Source organism: Oncorhynchus mykiss, chromosome 16 (genome assembly GCF_013265735.2).
Source record: "Oncorhynchus mykiss isolate Arlee chromosome 16, USDA_OmykA_1.1, whole genome shotgun sequence".
NCBI lineage: Eukaryota > Metazoa > Chordata > Actinopteri > Salmoniformes > Salmonidae > Oncorhynchus > Oncorhynchus mykiss.
In genome coordinates this window covers 46,092,587-46,114,510 of record NC_048580.1, presented here as the reverse complement: position 1 = coordinate 46,114,510, position 21,924 = coordinate 46,092,587, and the positions used below count along the sequence as shown (strand labels likewise).

Below are 21,924 nucleotides of genomic sequence, written 5' to 3'. Positions count from 1 at the left end.
GATTTCAAGGATCTCTCTCTACTTTGCTCCATTCATCTTTCCCTCAATCCTGACTAGTCTCCCAAGTCCTCACCGCTGAAGAACATCCTCACAGCATGATGCTTGCTGCCACCTCCATGATTCATTTTAGGGATGGTGCCAGGTTTCCTGCAGACGTGACGCCTGGCATTCAGGCCAAGGAGTTGAATATTGGTTCTCATGGCCTGAGAGTACTTTAGGTGCCTTTGGCAAACTCCAAGTGGGCTGTTGTGCCTTTTACTGAGGAGTGGCTTCTGTCTGGCCACCCTACCATAAAGGCCTGATTTGTGGAGTGCTGCAGAGATGATTGTCTTTCTGGAAGGTTCTCCCATCTCCACAGAGGAGCTCTGTCAGTGACCATCGGGATCTTGGTCACTTCCCTGACCAAGGCGCTTCTCCCCCGATTGCTCAGTTTGGCCGGTGCGGCCAGCTCTAGAAAAAGTCTTGGTGGCTCCAAACTTTTTTTATTTTATTTTATTTCACCTTTATTTAACCAGGTAGGCCAGTTGAGAACAAGTTCTCTTTTACCACTGCGACCTGGCCAAGATAAAGCAAAGCAGTGTGCCAAAAACAGAGTTACACATGGGATAAACAAACGTACAATCAATAACAATAGAAAAATCTGTATACAGTGTGTGCAAATGAAGTAAGGAGGTAAGGCAATAAATAGGCCAATAGTGGTGAAGTAATTACAATTTTGCAATTTACACTGGAGTACACTGTCAACTGTGTGCCTTTCCAAATCATGCCCAATCAATTTAATTTACCACAGACTCCCAAGTTGTAGAAACATCTCCAGGATGATCAATGAAAACAGGATGCACCTGAGCTCAATTTCGAATCTCATAGCAAAGGGTCTGAATACTTATGTAAATAAGGTATTTCTGTTCTTATTTTTAATAAATTTGCAAACATTTCTAAAAACCTGTTCGTTTTGTCATTAAAGGGGTATTTTGAAGCTGAAAGCAGGGCAAGTACAGTTAGCGAGAAAGATGAGTGGACAACAGTTTAGTCCAAGAATGGAACAAAAATGACTAAAATTGTTGTGGAAAATGACCTGATGGATATTTCTTGTACGATTTTTGGTTAAGGATGTTTATTTGGGAAACCCCTTTGAAGTCACGGGGATGGCAAGAAGGCACAGGGAAAAGTGGATGCAGTCAAAGTAACCAGGAGTTGTATGGTGTTGATAGCGTGTGTATCTAAAGAGCAAAAGGAGCGTGCATTGTGGGTCAATATCTTAGGCTAAAAATTCCAGAAGTAGTGTATGCATGTCGCTTGACATACGGAGAATGGGAGGAAAAAAGAGCAAAGTGTATCTGTATTATTTATGTTCGATGAGCATTTTTCCACCCTATGGAAAGTTTGAATATATAAGATATGCAGTAAAACCCGATGCAATGCAAGAAGTGTAAAAAGTTTGACCATGTGTCAAGCGTTTGCAGACGGAAGGAATATGTTATGTAAATGTTAAATGTTGCAACTGTGGTGAGGATCATATTTCCAAATTCCCTGAGAGCCCTGTTATGGTGAAAGAGGTTGAGGGATCAAACATCAGGGCTGTACAGCAAAATCTCCTCTGTGAAGGCGGTGAAGAGCGTTGAAAGGGGCAAGAGGCCACAGTTCTGAAGAACATATGGCGGTGGATGGACCACAACCAGTTATAAATGTTATACGTCACTCAAGTGATCTGGATACACTTATTGTGAAGATGGTGGATTTTGTAGCATTTATAGCCACAGTTTTTAATTGTACTGCACAAGTGTCCAAGAAGATGGACATCATTATATCTGCAGCCGAGAGTTTTGGGCCTCCAAGACTTAACAGCAGAAGCACTGCAAGGACTACTGTCGTCAGGAAATGTCCCGCCCTCAGGATCCTTCTGAGCCTGTGTGAGGACCTGATTAAAACAGAGAAGCAGGCTGATTTAGTTTAACATTTCATTACTGATGGTTTGTTTGGAATGTATTTTTTACCTTGTATATTTTTCCCTTTTTGGATCCTCATTACCCACCTGTACATTAGGTGGTAGAATGCACATATAATTGTTATGAACGCCATTATACCAAAGAAGAAGTGTATGTCAGAGAAAAAACCAAGCCATGAGGTCGAAGGAATTGTCCGTTGAGCTCCGAGACAGGATTGTGTCGAGACTCAGATCTGGGGAAGGGTACCAGAACATTTCTGCAGCATTGAAGGTCCCCAAGAACACAGTGGCCTCCATCATTCTTAAATGGAAGAAATTTGGAACCGTCAAGACTTCCTAGAGCTGGCTGCCCGGCCAAACTGAGCGATCGAGGGAGAAGGGCCTTGTTCAAGGAGATGACCAAGAACCCAATGATCACTGTGACAGAGCTACAGAGTTCCTCTGTGGAGATGGGATAACCTTCTAGAAGAACAATCATCTCTGCAGCACTCCACCAATCAGGCCTTCATGGTAGAGTGACCAGACGGAAGCCACTCCTCAGTAAAAGGCACATGACAGCCCTCTTGGAGTTTGCCAAAAGGCACCTAAAGGGCTCTGAAACCAAGATTGAACTCTTTGGCGTGAATGCCAAGTGTCACGGTCACGTCTGGAGGAAACCAGGCACCACTCATCGCCTGGCCAATACCATCCCTACATTGAAGCTTGGTGGTGGCAGCATCATGCTGTGGGGATTTTTTCAGCGGCAGGGACTTGGAGACTAGTCAGGATTGAGGGAAAGATGAACGGAGCGAAATACAGCGAGATCCTTGATGAAAACCTGCTCCAGCTCGCTCAGTACCCCAGCCTGGGGCGAAGGTTCACCTTCCAACAGGACAATGATCCTGAGCACACAGCCTAGACAATGCAGGAGTGGCTTCAGGTCAAGTCTCTGAATGTCCAGAAGCGAGAGCCCGTAATTGGCCCTGCAAGAGGAGCCCAGCCAGAGCCAGGACTTGAACCCGATCTAATATCTCTGGAGAGAATTGGAAATAGCTGTGCAGCGTTCTCCCCATCCAACCTGACAGGGCTTGAGAGGATGGGAGAAACTTCCCAAATACAGGTGTTCCAGTCTTGTAGCGTCATACCCAAGAAGGCTGTAATTGCTGCCTAAAGTGCTTCAACAAAGTACTGAGTAAAGGGTCTGAATACTTACGAATGTAAATGTAACATTTCTGTTTTTTATTTGTAACACATTTGGTTAAATGTATATATGTATACCTGTTTTGCTTTGTCATTATGGGGTATTGTGTGTAGATTGATGAGGGGGTAAAACAACTATTGAATCAATTTTAGAATAAGGCTGTAATGTAACAAAATGTGGAAAAAGTGAAGGGGTCAGAATACTTTCCCAAATGCACTATAATTGTGGAATGAGAAAATGGACCTTAGATCTCCCATTAGTCTCACGCGGCCGGGCAGGCGGAGGAATGGGACGTCCCATCTCTACTATGTCTGACTTTATGACTGTTGCACAGACTTAAAAAGGACACAGTTGAGTTTAATCTAACACGGTGGAGCTGACTGCTGGACTGGACTCTGAACTACCCACAAGGCAGTAGTTTCCTAGTTTATCCTCCAGCCTGCGTGTGAAGGAGAGAGGAAGCCGGTCACATTGTCCCAAAAAAGCTCTATATATGGGATGAGAGGGAGGAAGTTGGATTCCTCAATAGGGCATCCACCCAGTGGCTCAAGAAACCTGTGAGTACAAGTTTTAATCTTCTTGATTCCTATGAGTTGTTAAAAAAAGTCAAGCAATGGAACAAAAATGAAAGCTTAAGTGTATCAATTTCATATATTGTAAAGGAGGCCTTTTTCAGGTAGATTCTGAAGATCTATTCCTCTGACAAGAATAATAGTGATCAATATGAAGTTAAGGTTCTTGCACTCCCTTCACTTTAAAATATTCTTTGTGTAAATTACTGTAACACATCTGGGCTTTGTTAGCCAGGATGATACACAGAATGTGATGGTATTGGCTCTGACATTGTCTAATTTGTTAGGCCCAATATCATGAAATGGTGTAAAAGCTAAACGCCTGTCTGATTTTTTCACTAGGAGAGATAGGAAACGAGCCGTGTAGACTGAATTGTGCAGTAGCAAAGTTGACTTTGTAAAGGTAAAAGGAGAGACTTGAGTTCCAGGATCCGGTCGAAGTAAACGTTTTAATACAGAGTTTTGGGTATAGGTGGTCATGTGAAAATGCAAAGGCTAATAGCACCAGTGGCTGAGAAGCCACAACCAAGAATAGCATGGTGCAAATTATGCTTATGAGTCTCAAGAATACAGTGCCTTGCGAAAGTATTCAGCCCCCTTGAACTTTGCGACCTTTTGCCACATTTCAGGCTTCAAACATAAAGATATAAAACTGTATTTTTTTTGTGAAGAATCAACAACAAGTGGGACACAATCATGAAGTGGAACAACATTTATTGGATATTTCAAAATTTTTTAACAAATCAAAAACTGAAAAATTGGACGTGCAAAATTATTCAGCCCCCTTAAGTTAATACTTTGTAGCGCCACCTTTTGCTGCGATTACAGCTGTAAGTCGCTTGGGGTATGTCTCTATCAGTTTTGCACATCGAGAGACTGACATTTTTTCCCATTCCTCCTTGCAAAACAGCTCGAACTCAGTGAGGTTGGATGGAGAGCATTTGTGAACAGCAGTTTTCAGTTCTTTCCACAGATTCTCGATTGGATTCAGGTCTGGACTTTGACTTGGCCATTCTAACACCTGGATATGTTTATTTTTGAACCATTCCATTGTAGATTTTGCTTTATGTTTTGGATCATTGTCTTGTTGGAAGACAAATCTCCGTCCCAGTCTCAGGTCTTTTGCAGACTCCATCAGGTTTTCTTCCAGAATGGTCCTGTATTTGGCTCCATCCATTGCCATCAATTTTAACCATCTTCCCTGTCCCTGCTGAAGAAAAGCAGGCCCAAACCATGATGCTGCCACCACCATGTTTGACAGTGGGGATGGTGTGTTCAGCTGTGTTGCTTTTACGCCAAACATAACGTTGTGCATTGTTGCCAAAAAGTTCAATTTTGGTTTCATCTGACCAGAGCACCTTCTTCCACATGTTTGGTGTGTCTCCCAGGTGGCTTGTGGCAAACTTTAAACGACACTTTTTATGGATATCTTTAAGAAATGGCTTTCTTGCCACTCTTCCATAAAGGCCAGATTTGTGCAATATATGACTGATTGTTGTCCTATGGACAGAGTCTCCCACCTCAGCTGTAGATCTCTGCAGTTCATCCAGAGTGCTCATGGGCTTATTGGCTGCATCTCTGATCAGTCTTCTCCTTGTATGAGCTGAAAGTTTAGAGGGACGGCCAGGTCTTGGTAGATTTGCAGTGGTCTGATACTCCTTTCATTTCAATATTATCGCTTGCACAGTGCTCCTTGGGATGTTTAAAGCTTGGGAAATCGTTTTGTATCCAAATCCGGCTTTAAACTTCTTCACAACAGTATCTCGGACCTGCCTGGTGTGTTCCTTGTTCTTCATGATGCTCTCTGCGCTTTTAACAGACCTCTGAGACTATCACAGTGCAGGTGCATTTATACGGAGACTTGATTACACACAGGTGGATTGTATTTATCATCATTAGTAATTTAGGTCAACATTGGATCATTCAGAGATCCTCACTGAACTTCTGGAGAGAGTTTGCTGCAAGTAAAGGGGCTGAATAATTTTGCACGCCCAATTTTTCAGTTTTTGATTTGTTAAAAAAGTTTGAAATATCCAATAAATGTCGTTCCACTTCATGATTGTGTCCCACTTGTTGTTGATTCTTCACAAAAAAAATAGAGTTTTATATCTTTATGTTTGAAGCCTGAAATGTGGCAAAAGGTCCCAAAGTTCAAGGGGGCCGAATACTTTCGCAAGGCACTGTATATAATCATTCTGAATTACGTATAGATGCATCTTAACAGACAATGGTTGATATGAAACGGATATAATTTCTAGTTCAACAATGAAACATTTGCCACTTTGGGAACAGCATGTGATGTTCAGCAGCTTGAGCCAGTTCACGGTTTGGAGTGTCAGTGTCACGAGTTGAATTGTGTGTCCTGTGTGATCTAGGTGGTCATCAGGCATCTGGCTGGCCAGGCTGGCCCCCACTGCCTTGTGGCATGTTGTATTTCTAGACCATGTGTTAGGGAAGTGAAAATTACTTCAGCTGGTTGACATGCGACTGTGTAGAGTAGACTGAAATACTTATCTGTTATATTGCTAGTATTGTCTCAATGTTTCATGGTCTCCTCAATGGTCTCATCTGTGTATTCATTTAAAATACAATACATCTGATAATCACTACTCCAGCTCCACAGTTAGGTAGATGTTCTTGACTTTGAGGTAATCAGTGTAACTAAATAACTAAACCAGTAATTTCAAAGTGTGAAGTGTGACATTTGCACCCTTGAGCAACACCCCGTGCATAAAATATAGGGCACACAGAGGCTGCTTTACACAGGCTGCCCAATTATGATATTTTTTCCACTAATTGGTCTTTTGACCAATCACATCAGATATTTTCACATTAGATATTTCTCAGAGCTCATCTGATTGGTCAAAATACTAATTTGGTGAATTAAAAGATCAGCATTGGGCTACCTGTCTAAACACAGCCGAGAGCATCAGTTTAACTAGATCTGCTTATAACAGGTTGCTTCACCCTGTATGACTAAAGTTACAGTGTAAAATAGCACAGTAAACAGCTGTTTGGTTAAAAGTTAAAGACCAAATTCCAATGACAATAGGAATGCACTTTCAGTAACTAAGAACAAATTTGGTAAGCCCACAATAACAATGTGATATTTGCTCTTGGTTAATCATTATTGATGATTCAGGCTATAGGTCAATGCCTACCAGTTGATAGATCCTTTCAGAGAGATTTGGTACTACAGTACTGACATTAATACTTTTACTCACATAATTATTGTCCTAGTCATTTGATCCTTAATCTACAGTGGGGCAAAAAAGTATTTAGTCAGCCACCAATTGTGCAAGTTCTCCCACTTAAAAAGATGCGAGAGGCCTGTAATTTTCATCATAGGTACACTTCAACTATGACAGACAAAATGAGAAGGAAAAAATCCAGAAAATCACATTGTAGGATTTTTAATGAATTTATTTGCAAATTATGGTGGAAAATAAGTATTTGGTCAATAACAAAAGTTTATCTCAATACTTTGTTATATACCCTTTGTTGGCAATGACAGAGGTAAAACGTTTTCTGTAAGTCTTCACAAGGTTTTCACACACTGTTGCTGGTATTTTGGCCCATTCCTCCATGTAGATCTCCTCTAGAGCAGTGATGTTTTGGGGCTGTTGCTGGGCAACATGGACTTTCAACTCCCTCCAAAGATTTTCTATGAGGTTGAGATCTGGACACTGGCTAGGCCACTCCAGGACCTTGAAATGCTTCTTACGAAGCCACTCCTTCAATGCTCGGGCTGTGTGTTTGGGATCATTGTCATGCTGAAAGACCCAGCCACGTTTCATCTTCAATGCCCTTGCTGATGAAAGGAGGTTTTCACTCAAAATCTCACGATACATGGCCCCATTCATTCTTTCCTTTACACGGATCAGTCGTCCTGGTCCCTTTTTGCTCACCGTTCTTGTGATCATTTTGACCCCACGGGGTGAGATCTTGCATGGAGCCCCAGATCGAGGGAGATTATCAGTGGTCTTGTATGTCTTCCATTTCCTAATAATTGCTCCCACAGTTGATTTCTTCAAACCAAGCTGCTTACCTATTGCAGATTCAGTCTTCCCAGCCTGGTGCAGGTCTACAATGTTGTTTCTGGTGTCCTTTGACAGCTCTTTGGTCTTGGCCATAGTGGAGTTTGGAGTGTGACTGTTTGAGGTTGTGGACAGGTGTCTTTTATACTGATAACAAGCTCAAACAGGTGCCATTAATACAGGTAACGAGTGGAGGACAGAGGAGCCTCTTAAAGAATAAGTTACAGGTCTGTGAGAGCCAGAAATCTTGCTTGTTTGTAGGTGACCAAATACTTATTTTACACCATAATTTGCAAATAAATTCATAAAAAATCCTACAATGTGATTTTCTGGATTTTTTTTTTCATTTTGTCTGTCATAGTTGAAGTGTACCTATGATGAAGATTACAGGCCTCTCTCATATTTTTAAGTGGGAGAACTTGCACAATTGGTGGCTGACTAAATACTTTTTTCCCCCACTGTAATTTGATCGTTTTAGCAGCAATGTCTTTCAGTATTACTGGTATCTCGATATTTCCTCTCTTTCTAGGCTCTGAAGGCTGGCCGGGTTGAAACTGTTCAGAGAGATCTTCACTTCAGATCAGAAATTCCTCCAGAAGACTACCTCACCTGACCTGACTGGGACCAGCAACAATACAGCCATGTCTTTGCGGATCCATGTGCTGGCCTGCTGCTTCGGCCTGGGCTCCTGGGTGGCTGTCAATGGCCTGTGGGTGGAGCTCCCCCTCATCGTTAACACTCTCCCCGAGGGCTGGGAACTACCATCTTACCTGACCGTTATCATCCAGTTCGCCAACCTGGGGCCTCTGCTGGTCACTCTCATGCACAAGCTGTGTCCGGGCCGTCTGAAGGAGAGAGCTGCCATCTACTGTGTGTTGTCCATAGGTGTCCTGGCCTGTATACTTCTGGCGTTCTCCTGGGATGAGACCACAGTGGTGGCGGCGGCATCTCGGAGCACAGCCTTCTTTATCCTCACCTTCTTCCTGGCCTTGGTGGACTGCACCTCCTCTGTCACCTTCCTGCCCTTCATGATGCAGCTGCCAGCCCACTACATCACCACCTACTTCATTGGAGAAGGCCTGAGTGGCTTTATCCCTGGTCTGGTGGCTCTCGGCCAGGGCGTCGGCATGGCCAAGTGTGTGAATGCCACTCAGTCCTCTGGTAACCTCACTGAAGAGGATATGTACATTGTCCAGACCCAGTTTCTACCGCCCAACTTCTCCACCGAGGTGTTTTTCTTCTTCCTGGCGGCCATGATGTGCATCAGCCTGGCAGCATTCTCTGCACTAAACAGGCTCCCACGTACCTTTGAACTGTCCACAGAGAACTTGGTTCCAGACACTGACACAGTGGCGTCAGTCTGCTCCGGACTAGACAACCATGGAGCAGTGACTGAAGGGGAGAACTCAAACCCAAAATGCCACAGTGAGGAATCAGGTCAGGACAGGCCACAGCTGGCTAAATCAGGCCACTCTGTTTTTCAGTTAACTTTTATCTATTTCATGGTGGTCTGGGTGAATGGGGCGACTAACGGCCTCTTGACCTCGGTGCAGACATACTCCTGTATGCCCTACGGTAACCTGGCATATCACCTGTCGGCTGCTCTGGCATCCTGTGCCAACCCAGTGGCCTGTATAGTCGCCATGTTTTTTCCTAAAAGGTAAAACCTCAGTAACTCTCTAAATGGATTATTATGGTTGAAATAGCTTTCCACTGTTAAAGGTTGACACATTTTACAGCATGCTAAGGTAAAACAAATATGGCATATACTAGTATATGATAAAGTAATTCAGCTTTCCCTCACTATCTCTGTGGTTATCTAGAATGTATTTTCTTCAGATACAGGTACTTAACCAGTTCCTGTTCTGAGTCTCTGTTTAGGTCACTAGTGCTCCTGGGTGTACTGTGTCTCATTGGATCAGTCTTTGGAGGATACAACATGGCAATGGCCACCATGAGTCCATGTCCACTACTACAAGGCTCCGCACTAGGAGAAGCCATCATAGTGAGTAACACACCACCTGTAGAGATACTGTAGGTCTCAGTCCAGGGACACTTTCTAAGAAAGGGTTGGCTCTCTGTCAGTTCATTGATCCTTGTTATTGCAGAAAAGGAATAGTGACAAAGTTGTTGCTGTCATGTTTGGAAGATGCTATCACCTATTATTTTCTGGAATACCAATGATCTACAATAGCTATACCGAGATAACATTTACAATTTAGTAATTTAGCAGACGCTTTTATCCAGAGAGACTTATCTTAAGATAGCTAGGTGGGACAACCACATATCTCAGTCATAGTAAGTCCATTTTTCCTCAATAAAGTAGCTATCAGCAAAGTCAGTGCAAGCAGGAGGGTAGAAGTCAAGTGCGAGTATTAGTTCATAAAAGGCACTTGTTTTTGTTTGGGGGAGCTGATGTGGGATTATTTAAGATACTCTTTGAAGAGGTATGGTTTCAGATGTTTTCATAAAATGGGCAGGGACTCTGCTGTCCTAGCTTCAGGGGGGTAACTGGTTCCACCTTTGGGGTGCCAGGACAGAGAAGAGCTTTGACTGGGATGAGCGGGAGCTGCCGTCCTGTAGGTGGCAGAACGTAATGCTCGGGTTTGGGTGTAGGGTTTGAGCAGAGCCTGAAGTTAGGGGGGGGTAGTTCCTCTTGCTGCTCCGTAGGCAAAAACCATAGTTTTGTAGTGGATGTGAGCTTCAACTGCAACATACCGAAACAAAACGAACTATGCAAGAGATTTTGTTGTAGAGTTAGGATTCTATTGCATTGCCAGGCAGGACTCAGGCATGTACTCTACACAGACCGGTGCGCCATAACCAATCAGAGCTGAAGTAGGGCTGTATGCAAATTGACAATTGCCATATATGGATCTGTGCCATTCCCTTTGATCTGGACTGTTTGTACAACATCAACTTAAAGCGGTGTTCACAGTAAATGTGTGCTGGAAGTTACACAGAAATTTCAGCAGACCTGAAATTTGCTTAGTGATGAAAAAAATTTGAGGGAACATTGCTGATAATGTTACCTTGAAACCCTCAGGTGCTGTCGTGGGTCTTCTTCACAGGGATACTGTCTTATGTCAAGGTGATGGTGGGCGTCATCTTCAGAGATGAGAGCCACAGCGCCCTGGTGTGGTGTGGAGCAGCGGCACAGACAGGCTCTCTGCTGGGCTCTGCCATCATGTTCCCACTGGTAAATGTCTACAACCTGTTTCAGTCAGGAGACTTCTGTAACACCAAGTGCCCTTTATGATGGTGACCTATTCCTAAAACACTAACATAACCACGGGTAAGTAGCCTTGTCCATGCCAGAATGGCCCATCTCATAGAACACTCCCAGGAAAGGACACTAGTACCTGCTAGTACTTATACCAACTGGGGTGGTGTGTGAATAATGTGGGGAATGAACAATGACTGGACAAGATTAGAGATTGGACTCTGAACATGCCTTCAAGGGCACTCTCTTCTGAGAGAGAAATCCACCTGGATCAATGGACTAAAATATAACATTTCAAAATGTTGCTCAATTAATATTTGAAAATGTTTTATAAAGTGTGATTCACAACCCACGCTCAAGGTTAGCAATGATTGTTTAAAATACCTGCCCTAGTAAGTGGGTCAAGCACCTTTGAAATACTTTCTGTGAATAGCCTCAATCTTTTCATCTTTATTGTGTCGTAGACTTTTTGTTGTTGTTGTTGGACAAAATCTTTATTCATTTTAAAATGTGGTTGTTGGGGTAGGCTACATGCACACATTCACATAATTTAATAGTTAAGCTTAGACACACCTACTCATTCATGGGTTTTTCTTCATTTTTTACTATTTTCTACACTGTAGAATAATAGTGAAGACATCAAAACTATGAAATAAGAAATCCTATAGTAACCAAAAAATTGTTAAATAAAAGTCAGATTCTTCAAAGTAGCCACCCTTTGCCTTGATGACAGCTTTGCAGACTCTTGGCGTTCTCTCAACCAGCTTCATGAGGCAGTCACCTGGAATGCATTTCAATTAGCAGGTATGCCTTGACCTTTTAAGGATTGGACCCTTTTTTTTTTCAATTATCTCCTAAAATGACATACCCAAATCAAACTACCGGTAGCTCAGGACCTGAAGCAAGGATATGCACATTTTTGATACCATTTGAAAGGAAACACTTGACGTTTGTGGAAATGTGAAATTAATGTAGGAGAATATAACACATTAGATTTGGTAAAAGATCATACAAAAAAAAACATTTTTATTTTTTTGTAACGTCAACTTTGAAATGCAAGAGAAAGGCCATAAGGCCATAAATTCCAGCCCAGGGGCAACTTAGATAATTTCACCACTAGATGGCAGCAGTGTATGTGAAGTTAGCTTGCAGGTGACCGGCCCACCACAAGGAGTCGCTAGAGTCGTCTGTCCTCGGTTGCAACACTCACTACCGAGTTCTAAAACTGCCTCTGGAAGCAAAGTCAGCACAAGAAGGGTTCATCGGGAGCTTCATGAAATGGGTTTCCATGGCCGAGCAGCCGCACACAAGCCTAAGATCAACATGTGCAATGGCAAGCGTCAGCTGGAGTTGTGCAAACCTTGCTGCCATAGGACTCTGGACCAGTGGAAACACGTTCTCTGGATTGATGAATCGCGCTTCACCATCTGGCAGTCTGACTGACAAATCTGGGTTTGCCGGATGCCAGGAGAACGCTACCTGCCCCAATGCATAGTGTCAACTGTAAAGTTTGGTGGAGGAGGAATAATGGTCTGGGGCTGTTTTTCATGGATCGGGCCAGGCCCATTATAGTTCCAGTGAAGGGAAATCTTAAAGCTACATCATACAATGACATTCTAGACGATTCTGTGTCCAACTTTATGGCAAAATTTGGGGAAGCCCTTTCCAGTTTCAGCATGACAATGCCCCTGTGCACAAAGTGAGGTCCATACAGAAATGGTTTGTCAAGAAGAACTTGACTGGCCTGCACAGAGCCTTGACCTCAACCCCATCAAACACCTTTGGGATGAAATGGAACGCCGACTGCGAGACAGGCCCAATAACCCAACACCAGTGCCCAACCACACTAATGCTCTTGTGGCTGATTGGAAGCAAGTCCCCGCAGCAATGTTCCAACATCTAGTGGAAAGCCTTCCCAGAACAGTGGAGGTTGTTATAGGAGCAAAGGTGGGACCAACTCCTTATTAATTATATATTGTTTATTTGTATGTTTGGCTTTAGCTGAGAATATTCTTTACAGAGTCACGTATATTTTTCAAGGCCTCAATTGTTCTTTGTCACGCACAAAGATTCATTCTCACTGTTGATAATTCTAATGTTATAACTTAATAGTAATAATAGTAACTGTATCCACTGGCGAATTGGGAGAGAGTGAGGTGAATGCCATATAAGAGCCAACATCTTTTTTTCCGGCAGTGGTGCCTGCCAGCAGTAATTGTCTCTGATTTATTGAGTCATTAAGTAACATAGTAGATGCAAAGCATTGAATATTTACATTCATGCACTTTGAAATGGAGTAACTTTGACCCAGAAGCATTTAACTGCAGGGCAATCACACATCCTATGAAGGAATGTGCCTACCTGATTTAGGGGACACAGTGAACAGTCGGGGAAAATGTCATCTTAAAACGTTTCGTTGGTGTTAAATACAATCTGTTAACAAACTTCCATGTATATGGTGATGGTTCGGATTACGGGATGCCAAAGTCATATTTTTCATATTCTGTTCGAGTTAAAGGGTTGTTCATATTCACTTAGATCTGTGGACCCTAATTATTTTAATGGCTAGCTCAGAATAGAGATCAGCCCCTTTGGGAGTCCAGGTTCAGTAGTTGGGTCTCCCAAGGGACTCCATAGACCAGCATAGTTGACCTAACTTGTACATATAGAAAAAAAAGGAGTTGCCTGTAATGTGCCTTTCAAATTTTGGAGTGTTCTCAAACCATTACTGTCCTTGATAACGGCAAGGATACAGATTCCACATTTGGACTATTCGAGGGAATGCAAAAGGCTGTCCTCAAAGATCACAAGGCGTTATAGTGAAATATTGAAGTATGGGCATGCCATTTTGATTCTCAGTTACATCGTTTTTAAATGTTGTGCCAAATAGAGATTGCTTAAGCAATAATGACACCAAACCGTAGTTTACATTGTTTAACGGATATATTGGTTAAGACCAACACTTCCATGGCAATAGGAGACATTATATTTCTCTATATACACAGCCAGGGGGCAGAAGAATCATGTCTAAACCAATTTAGGATGGTTGACTTTTTTCATACATGTATGATTATTTTAAACCAAGTTAAAAATGTGGAATAAACAGAATCCAGATTCACTCAAAATCAAGTCAATTAAGTAAATAACACCTTCTTAAATCAATTATTAAACAGACACAAGACTCTTCATCAGACAGATGATGCCACCTTGTATTGCTACTAGTGAACTGGGCTCTTTGCTGTGTGTAAATGTTTCCCATTGCAACTCATGATGGCATCACTATACCGTGTCAGAAAAAAGTGCCTACAATTCTTTGCATTCCTCTGGCACCCCAGCAGATTCTCTGAACACAAAATACATTTAAGTACACTTTGTCCATTTAACACTGCTTGTATAACGGCTTTAATATCTCTATGTTTTTGTGTGTCTGTGAAAGTTTTCAAGAGCTTTCCGTGTAAGATCATCATGTGACTTGCACTGTTGATTGTTTTTGTAAATACAATATAGATCACACAACGTCATGTGTCAATATGTTCAACGTCATGTGTTCACTCACATACAATGTGGCTTCGAGACATACTGTGGCTATCATGTATGTCTGAGAATTCGATTACTGCAGATTACAGCACCTTCTCTCAGGAGGATGCTGCTCTTCCATGGGAAGCGTGATGTCCCCATCAGCAGCTGTTGTTCCTTCAGTCTCTATCCCTCTATCCCCTTCCCCTCAGACGAGTGGAGGACCACAAATAGGTCCCCCCAGCAGCCCCAGGTCTGAGGAGAAGCACAGGGGTTACTAATGAAGGGAGGTCAGAGTAGAGTAGGCAGTCAGTTGGCTGTTGGCCCTGTCGCTGGTCACTTGGGAGCTCCGCTGACCCCGGCACTGAGTAAAAACAAAAAAGAAAGAGGGCAATGATTATCCCCACCCTGCCTCTGGGTCAGCTGAGGATCAGGCTAAGAGCAGATGTGACTTTCTCTCTTGGATTTGAGGAAAGGAAACCGCCTTTTCCTGAAATCACTGCAGTGGTTTACTCACATTGTTGACAATGAATAAGCCTGAGCTATTTTATCATTAGTGGATTATATCATGTAAAAGAAAAATGTAAAGGTAGTTTAAGATAAAGTATTACATGAAGTTGAAGATGAATCAGAATTTGTCTGTATTTCTTTTTTTATTTGATATAAAAGCTCCTTTTTTTGTTTTGGGAATTACACAGCTTGTTACGCACAATTCACTGCATCTTGCATGCAAATGTCGTTCCGCTTTGCTTCACAACGACCATGAATATCTCAGTGCAACTAAGAGGTTTTCTGCTAGCTTCATTAGCTGAATTCCTTGATTGGCCTGGGCTTTTGTGGCGAGGCATTGACAAGGCAGCACAAAGCATCAGCAGCAAAATAAAAAAGTGTATCATTTTCATCAGATGGCCCATCGCTTCTCCAGCTGGACAGGAGGGGCTACGGCCACCTGGATTCCCTGTCTTGGTCCTGTGAGATCCTGCAGTCTCCTCTGCCATGCGAGGACTCCACTTACTACGCCACTGAGAGGCCCATCTGGTCGGGACGACACCTCCCAGTGTGGACCCCCACCCTCACACCCATAAAGAACCCCCACCCTCACACCCAAACGAACCCACACCCCACTGAACCACCACCCTACCCAGCCGCTTCCCCTCCCAGCTCCCAGCTAAATGAGCAGTGCGTCAAATTGAATAGGGAATTTACCCTCTTTAATTAACAGAATCAGAGGATGAATTCAGAGAGTTATGACACAATGAACTCTAAACCACCACTCTAAATAAATATCATATCTGACTAGTTGCTGAATCCACAGATGTGTCACCTGTGCCTGACACTGTAACTGTAATTACATTATCCCCTTTGTAAAGTTGATAAAACAACAGTCATTTAAGAATTCATGATTAACATTAATACTCAAATTTACTAACCAGCTAAAAAGTAGCATAATTAGACTAGTAAAATGATAAAGCTGTTTTGTCAAAACATCAACAAAATCCAGAATGTGGGGGAAATTTGCATGGGGACATTTTTGCTTGAGCAAGCCCAGATGGAGACAAATGCTGGCAGCTGATATTCAGGTGAACAGCTTGTGGAAACCAATTGCTGATGCATGCAGACAATCAAGTGACAGACACACAAGGAAATATTCAGACATTAGTACTTCAATAAGTACGCCCCATCTCCTATCAATTTCTATTTAAATAATGCTATCCCATAAAATTTGATTGAACGTTACAGCCCTCTGTCATTTCCCTATATTCTCTCCCTGTAGACAGCAGTGCTCATGCCTGCTCTTCTTTTTCCATCAGACGATATTGATGTTGGTTTAATGAAGTGCCTACCGCTCCACTCTTGGAAGGGACAAGTCTGTCAGCATATGTAAATGCTTCCTGCTTGTCAATGTGGCAGGGGGTTCTGCAGGGGTCAGCATGCACCCACCAACCCCCTCTCTGGGAACCCTTTGTTCTGGGGGCTGACTGTGCCATATGTGGGGACCAATGATAGAGATGCACAGCAGGGAGGAGGGGAAAACTTGTTACGCTGTTGTAGTGAGCTAATTACTACACTTACCTAGTTGATAGAAGAGCGCTCATGAGTGAGTAACTAAATAGACAAATGTTTCACCTATTCTTCATGGATGTCTGTCTGAAAGCATGTTTACTAAAATGTCAGTGATTTGGACTGTAGTTAAATTCTTACGGCACTTTGATGATCACTGTTTGGGAAAAGGTTTTTCTCATTTTGTAACCATAAACAGGTACAAATGGTAGATAACAGGAATATAAAGTAAAATCCTCACAGTGCTTCTTTGCATTGTACTGTGCAATTCAAAGGTAATTGACTGGTTCATGGTACCTGACTGCCAGCCCCATAACCTTGAGATGACATAGAGAAATTATATCATTATAATGTATAGCTTCCCTGAAATGTGTCCCAAATGGCACCCTATTCCCTAAATAGTGCACTACTTTTGACCAGAGCGCTATGTGAATAGGGTCCCACTTGGGACACAAATCTCTGTTCCTAATGCTCCGAGTTATGTGAGGAGGCATTGGCAGTCTGTGCTACATCAATGAGTACAGGATGAGTAGCCAGGCTAGCATTGATGCAGTGGCACAGTTGACATGCCAGGCTGTGCTCAACAAAGCAGCGGACTCTGGAGACCATGGACAGTACCACGCAGCATACTGTACTGCAAGCAGTAATGTAGTGAGAGATCCCATAAGGGTCAAAGGACCTGTGGATTATGGTGACCGGCTTCCATTATCTAGGACCATTTCATCTTTCTGTGGACCACCTGCAGAATTAGCTAACCATTTCCCACACGGCGATGTGATGATCATGGGTTAAGATTTAGCTATATAAGCATTATGACCATTCCCTGTAAAACTCGTTTTTATATCTATGGTAATCAACAATAGAAGCATTGAGTTATTGATAGCTACTCTGATGGGTCCAGTAATTTGGGGCAACAATATTGGATACCCCTTTTGGATACCCATATGATGATGGGGATTTTGACCCCCCTTTAACACTGAGAGCTCTCTCGTTGCATGGACCCCCCCTTCCCCTACAGCACCCTACCCCCCTTGACCAGTCTGGCACAGCTGCTGGGAGTTGCCAAGCCTGGCCAAGGCTGAGCTATAGGCCCTTTGTCTGTGGGGCCAGTCAAGTGGAAAATGGCCACTACAGAGAGACCACTTCAGAGAGCCGTCACCCTTTGAAGGGGATTGATGGCCTTTGACAGCCACAGTGTTAACATGGAGCACATAGGAACACAGCACGGCTATTATTGTGTTTACCAGTGCAGGGGGAGAAAAGAGAGGATAAAGGGGAGACCCCCTTGGTTGATATTTGCAGCCAACAGAGACAAGGGGCTTGTCTTACGGACAAGCATCACAGACAGATGACGTATGATAACTGACAGCCAGATATAGCTGTATATCATATTTGCATAATATCTGCTGCTCCATTGGTACTGTAAACAAACCACTCGTCTGCTGAATTATATGTCCTCAACCAGGCCATCATAGTAATATTAGGGACGGTTCGAAAACAAATACACCCCCCTTCCCAAGGTAAAAAACATCTTCACATGACCCCCCCCCCCCCCCCCCCCCCCCCCACTGTAAATTAAATGTGCACACCCTCCCCCTCGTTGAATTAGCTCAAAATAATGTTTAAGACCACAAATAACAATAACTGTACCAACCTTGTGCTTATAAATGTGGATATCGACGTTGCCACTACAGCATGTTTTTGTCGTGGCACAGTTTGATGTCACACAGGGTTACGGGCCAGAAGGTTGGTGGTTCTTCGACCACTCACGCTCTCTGCCTGTGTCATTACACTACGATCAAAGCCAGCTGCAGACAATGATCAGCTAGAGGAAATCAGATTTTCAACATTTTGATGGTATATTTAGAATTACAGTGAGCTCCAAAAGTATTGTTGTTTTGGCTCTGTAATCTATAGTTTGGGATTTGAAATGATACAATGACTATGAGGTTAAAGTGCAGGCTGTCAGCTTTAATTTTAGGATATTTTCAAGTTTCTACTGTCACAAGCTTGATGTAGTCATTGCATGCTAGGAATATGAGTCCAAATACTTAACTTTTTACTACTTTAATAGTAATGTACATATAAGTGAATTTGTCCCAATACTTTTGGTCCCCTCAAATGGTGGGACAATTCATTTGTATGGTGTATGGTGCCAATGCACCATACAACCAATAAGCAAAGCATACCAACTTCGGGCACTTCAACATCAAGGTTTGTATTTTCAACACCACAATCAAATAGACTATGTCAATCTCGACAAACAGAAAATATTAAAGAACGACTTGGGAGAATTATGATCTGCAACAAACAGCGCATCTCAGTATCAGAAGTAAAATTATAGCCAGACTGACTTGCTACAATACCTTTCTAGAACTTCTAAATTGTTGAGAGTAGACCCACAACTGACCTAAATGTAATTACATGTTCAAATCACAGGACTTTTGCACTGTTATTCAAATGTCATTATTCACTGCCATTTACAGCCTAGAGGATAATTTTGTACTCACTTGTTGTAGGCTAGTCGAGATAATTTAATTGTCCCTAAACAAGATCAATGGGGGAGCTTTTTGAGTTGCGTGTCTCACGTCTTCAATGTTCTTTCATGCGCAATGACGTACCTGGCCACTTCGCTGCTTATCAGCTATTTCTCGTTGTTCTCGTGGATTTTTAATTGCAGCTTTTAATGATTTTAGTTGTGGTATGATTGCTAGTTAGCCCATTGCCGATCTGGACAAACGACCACCTACCACTATTTTCACTATGAATGGTGGATAGAAGGCAGAATAGACAGTTAGACTGGTAGACTATATTAACCTGTGGTATATTTAGCGCATAGTGCATAATGGAAGTAGCCGAACACTTCGATAGGGGAAGCGCATGTAAGCAGATTTGGAAATTTGGCTAGGATGAAAGAAATTATATGATAACACACTGTCCCTTGGTTATATAGGTTACAGTGAAACGTCTCAGCTGGTGTGCTTACAGTTGGTTAATTATTTACTCCATTTCCAATGTGTAGAGCAGCTGAATGTGCAACAGTGATTATATCTGCAACAAATGGTCTTGCTACGGTATGTCATTATCCAGATTCTCAGTAGTTGGGCCATTTTCTGCCACAGATGCCACTGTTATATTACATCTCACATGAGTTTGTCTGGGGGGCTAATATGGGTTTGCTAGAAAAGAGCAGGAGGCGTCATTGTGTTAAAGCTCACCTGATCTCAGTCGTCCTTCATATGGCAGTTCCACCTTCTCACAGGTCCCTCTACTCAGGGCCCTGCCTCAGGGTGGTCCATCTGGGGGGATAGATGGTTAGGCTTTCATTATCCTCCCTCAGGTTTAAGATCTCTCCCACTCCCCTGGTTATGGAACTGTTGTCTGAAGTGGGTGAGGGTGGTAAACATATTATACAGAGACGGTAGTTGGCACAAACAAATTCTTAGACATCCAATGCAGCCACCAAGTCCCACTTTATTTCTGCACAATTTTACCTGGTAAAAAACAGTGAGACATCTGATCTGGAAAACATCCCAAAACCGTAGCTTACCTTGCATAGCTTTATTTATTATGTTCTGCTGAGGCAGAGTTTTCCTCTTTGTCCTTGAGCACCTGCTGGTGTTATCTTCTCCTATAGTGTTCATTGTCAGAGGCTTTTGATGGTGCTGTGTTGTATGGCTTGAGTGTGCTTTGAATGGGAAGTTCTGTGTGTGTGTCGCACAGCACAAATGTATAGGTCTTTGAAAGAAAAATATTTCAACAACGATCCAAAAGGGTTGGCTGTGATTTTGGACTGTGGCGTGTATGCCTCTTTCTAAACAGGTGAGGGGACAGGACCACAGGTACTGGTTTATCCACCAGCCCACCCCTGACGACAGTGGTGCTTTGCATTAATGGCCAGATCAATGAATAAAGTTGTCTATTTGGACTCAGTTCAAGGGAAATGTCCTTGCGTGGTCTTCACCTTTCTGATTGAAATGATGAACTTTGATACCTGGTATCCAACAGAGGACCTTGAGCGCTCAATAAAAAGTGAACGGTCTTTTCAAGGTTTGATGATTTACTTTCTCGTTCATTTATTTAGCTGCCTTCTCAATTCCTGAGACGTTATGCCTATAAGCAGAATTATTGAAGACAAGAAACAAAGTATGTATTATGTTCATGTTGCTCTGTGATAATGTTCACTTTCTCTGCCGCACTCACTTTACTATGATTTACTTCATTATGTGGATAGATATAGGATGCATGAAATAATGTAATATGCTAATTTGACATCTGCATACTGCCATGGCTCGGTGCCAGCTATAAAAGGACAAGAACACAATCACACTCTCTTTGATGACGACAATTGGCAAAGTCCCCAACCCTTAAAGTGACATGCTCTGCTGTTGCTGGATGAATCCAGTGGGGAAAGAGTGCACTCAGTATATCTATAGTACAAGGCCTAGATTCACACTGTCCAGCAGAGCAGACAATGTCCTTGAGAGTTAATGCCCTATTAGTTTATCTAACAGTTTAACTTGATCCTGTTTTCTTTCACAGCATTTATAGATGGCATTTTGAACTTTGTTTATGATTATGGATAGATAATCAAAAGCATTGGGGGATATCTTGACAAGTTATTTAAATGCGTGCCTCCCAAACATGCATTTCAGCAAATGCTAGTGAGGACAGCCAACAATCCCATTGAGAAATTAGCAGCCAGCCCCCTACCAACAACTCTCTGTTGTTTATGAATAATTCAGCTGTCAGAGAGAGGTGAAGGCTGGAAGACCTTGTCACTGACGTTTGACTAAGCACACTGTGGCCTGAGGGGGACACTCTAAACCTGAGAGATTGGTTCTGCTTAGTTTCTCCCAGGTTCTAATGCATACTCTGCTGATGTGACCGACTGGGTTATGTTACCAACTGGGTTGAAACCTGGGTCTCTGGTGTGCCAAAAGAAAGTGTTAGCCTGCTGATCTAAAGCCTAGGTTTTACCAGGGACCAGAACGTTTCTGGATGTAAACTGAAATGTGGATTAACCACTAAAATCCCACTGAAAGTCTGCTTGAAAAGTCAGTTGATTATCATCACAACAATGATCCAAATAGATTATACAGATGACTTGGGCAAGTGTAAGTTATTTTTACATTAAATAATTATAATTGCTGTTGTACGGTTGCTGCCAAATTACTGTAAGTGCTGTGTGTTAGTCTGGCCTGATTAATCATATTAAACCTGTTGTCATTATGACCTTTAGGTCAGTCAGAGACAACTCTTCCTTTCTTACTCCCTCTCTCCCTTCTCCCTCTCTCTCCCTGCCTCCTTCTGCCTTTCCTCCTCTCCCTCTCCTTTTCTCTCTCCCTGCCTCCATCTGCCTCTCCCTGCCTCCCGTTCCTTTCCCCTCA

General features: G+C 42.7%; 1 protein-coding gene and 1 long non-coding RNA gene across 2 annotated transcripts; one reads left to right on the top strand and one right to left on the bottom strand.

The window, feature by feature from the left end:
* The first annotated feature begins 3,295 nt into the window (after positions 1–3,295).
* slc52a3 (solute carrier family 52 member 3) lies at positions 3,296–11,396 on the top strand. The gene is made up of 4 exons (XM_021566165.2): positions 3,296–3,682; positions 8,264–9,394; positions 9,616–9,739; positions 10,781–11,396. The coding sequence occupies exons 2-4, from the start codon at positions 8,376–8,378 to the stop codon at positions 10,991–10,993; spliced, it is 1,356 nt and encodes a 451-aa protein (XP_021421840.2). The 5' UTR covers positions 3,296–3,682; positions 8,264–8,375; the 3' UTR covers positions 10,994–11,396.
* A 1,103-nt stretch (positions 11,397–12,499) lies between these two features.
* Positions 12,500–19,433, bottom strand: LOC118939543. The gene is made up of 3 exons (XR_005036533.1): positions 19,045–19,433; positions 18,189–18,359; positions 12,500–14,837 (listed from the first exon to the last, which is right to left on the bottom strand). It is a non-coding gene; the product is annotated as an uncharacterized LOC118939543 (long non-coding RNA).
* Positions 19,434–21,924: the final 2,491 nt, after the last annotated feature.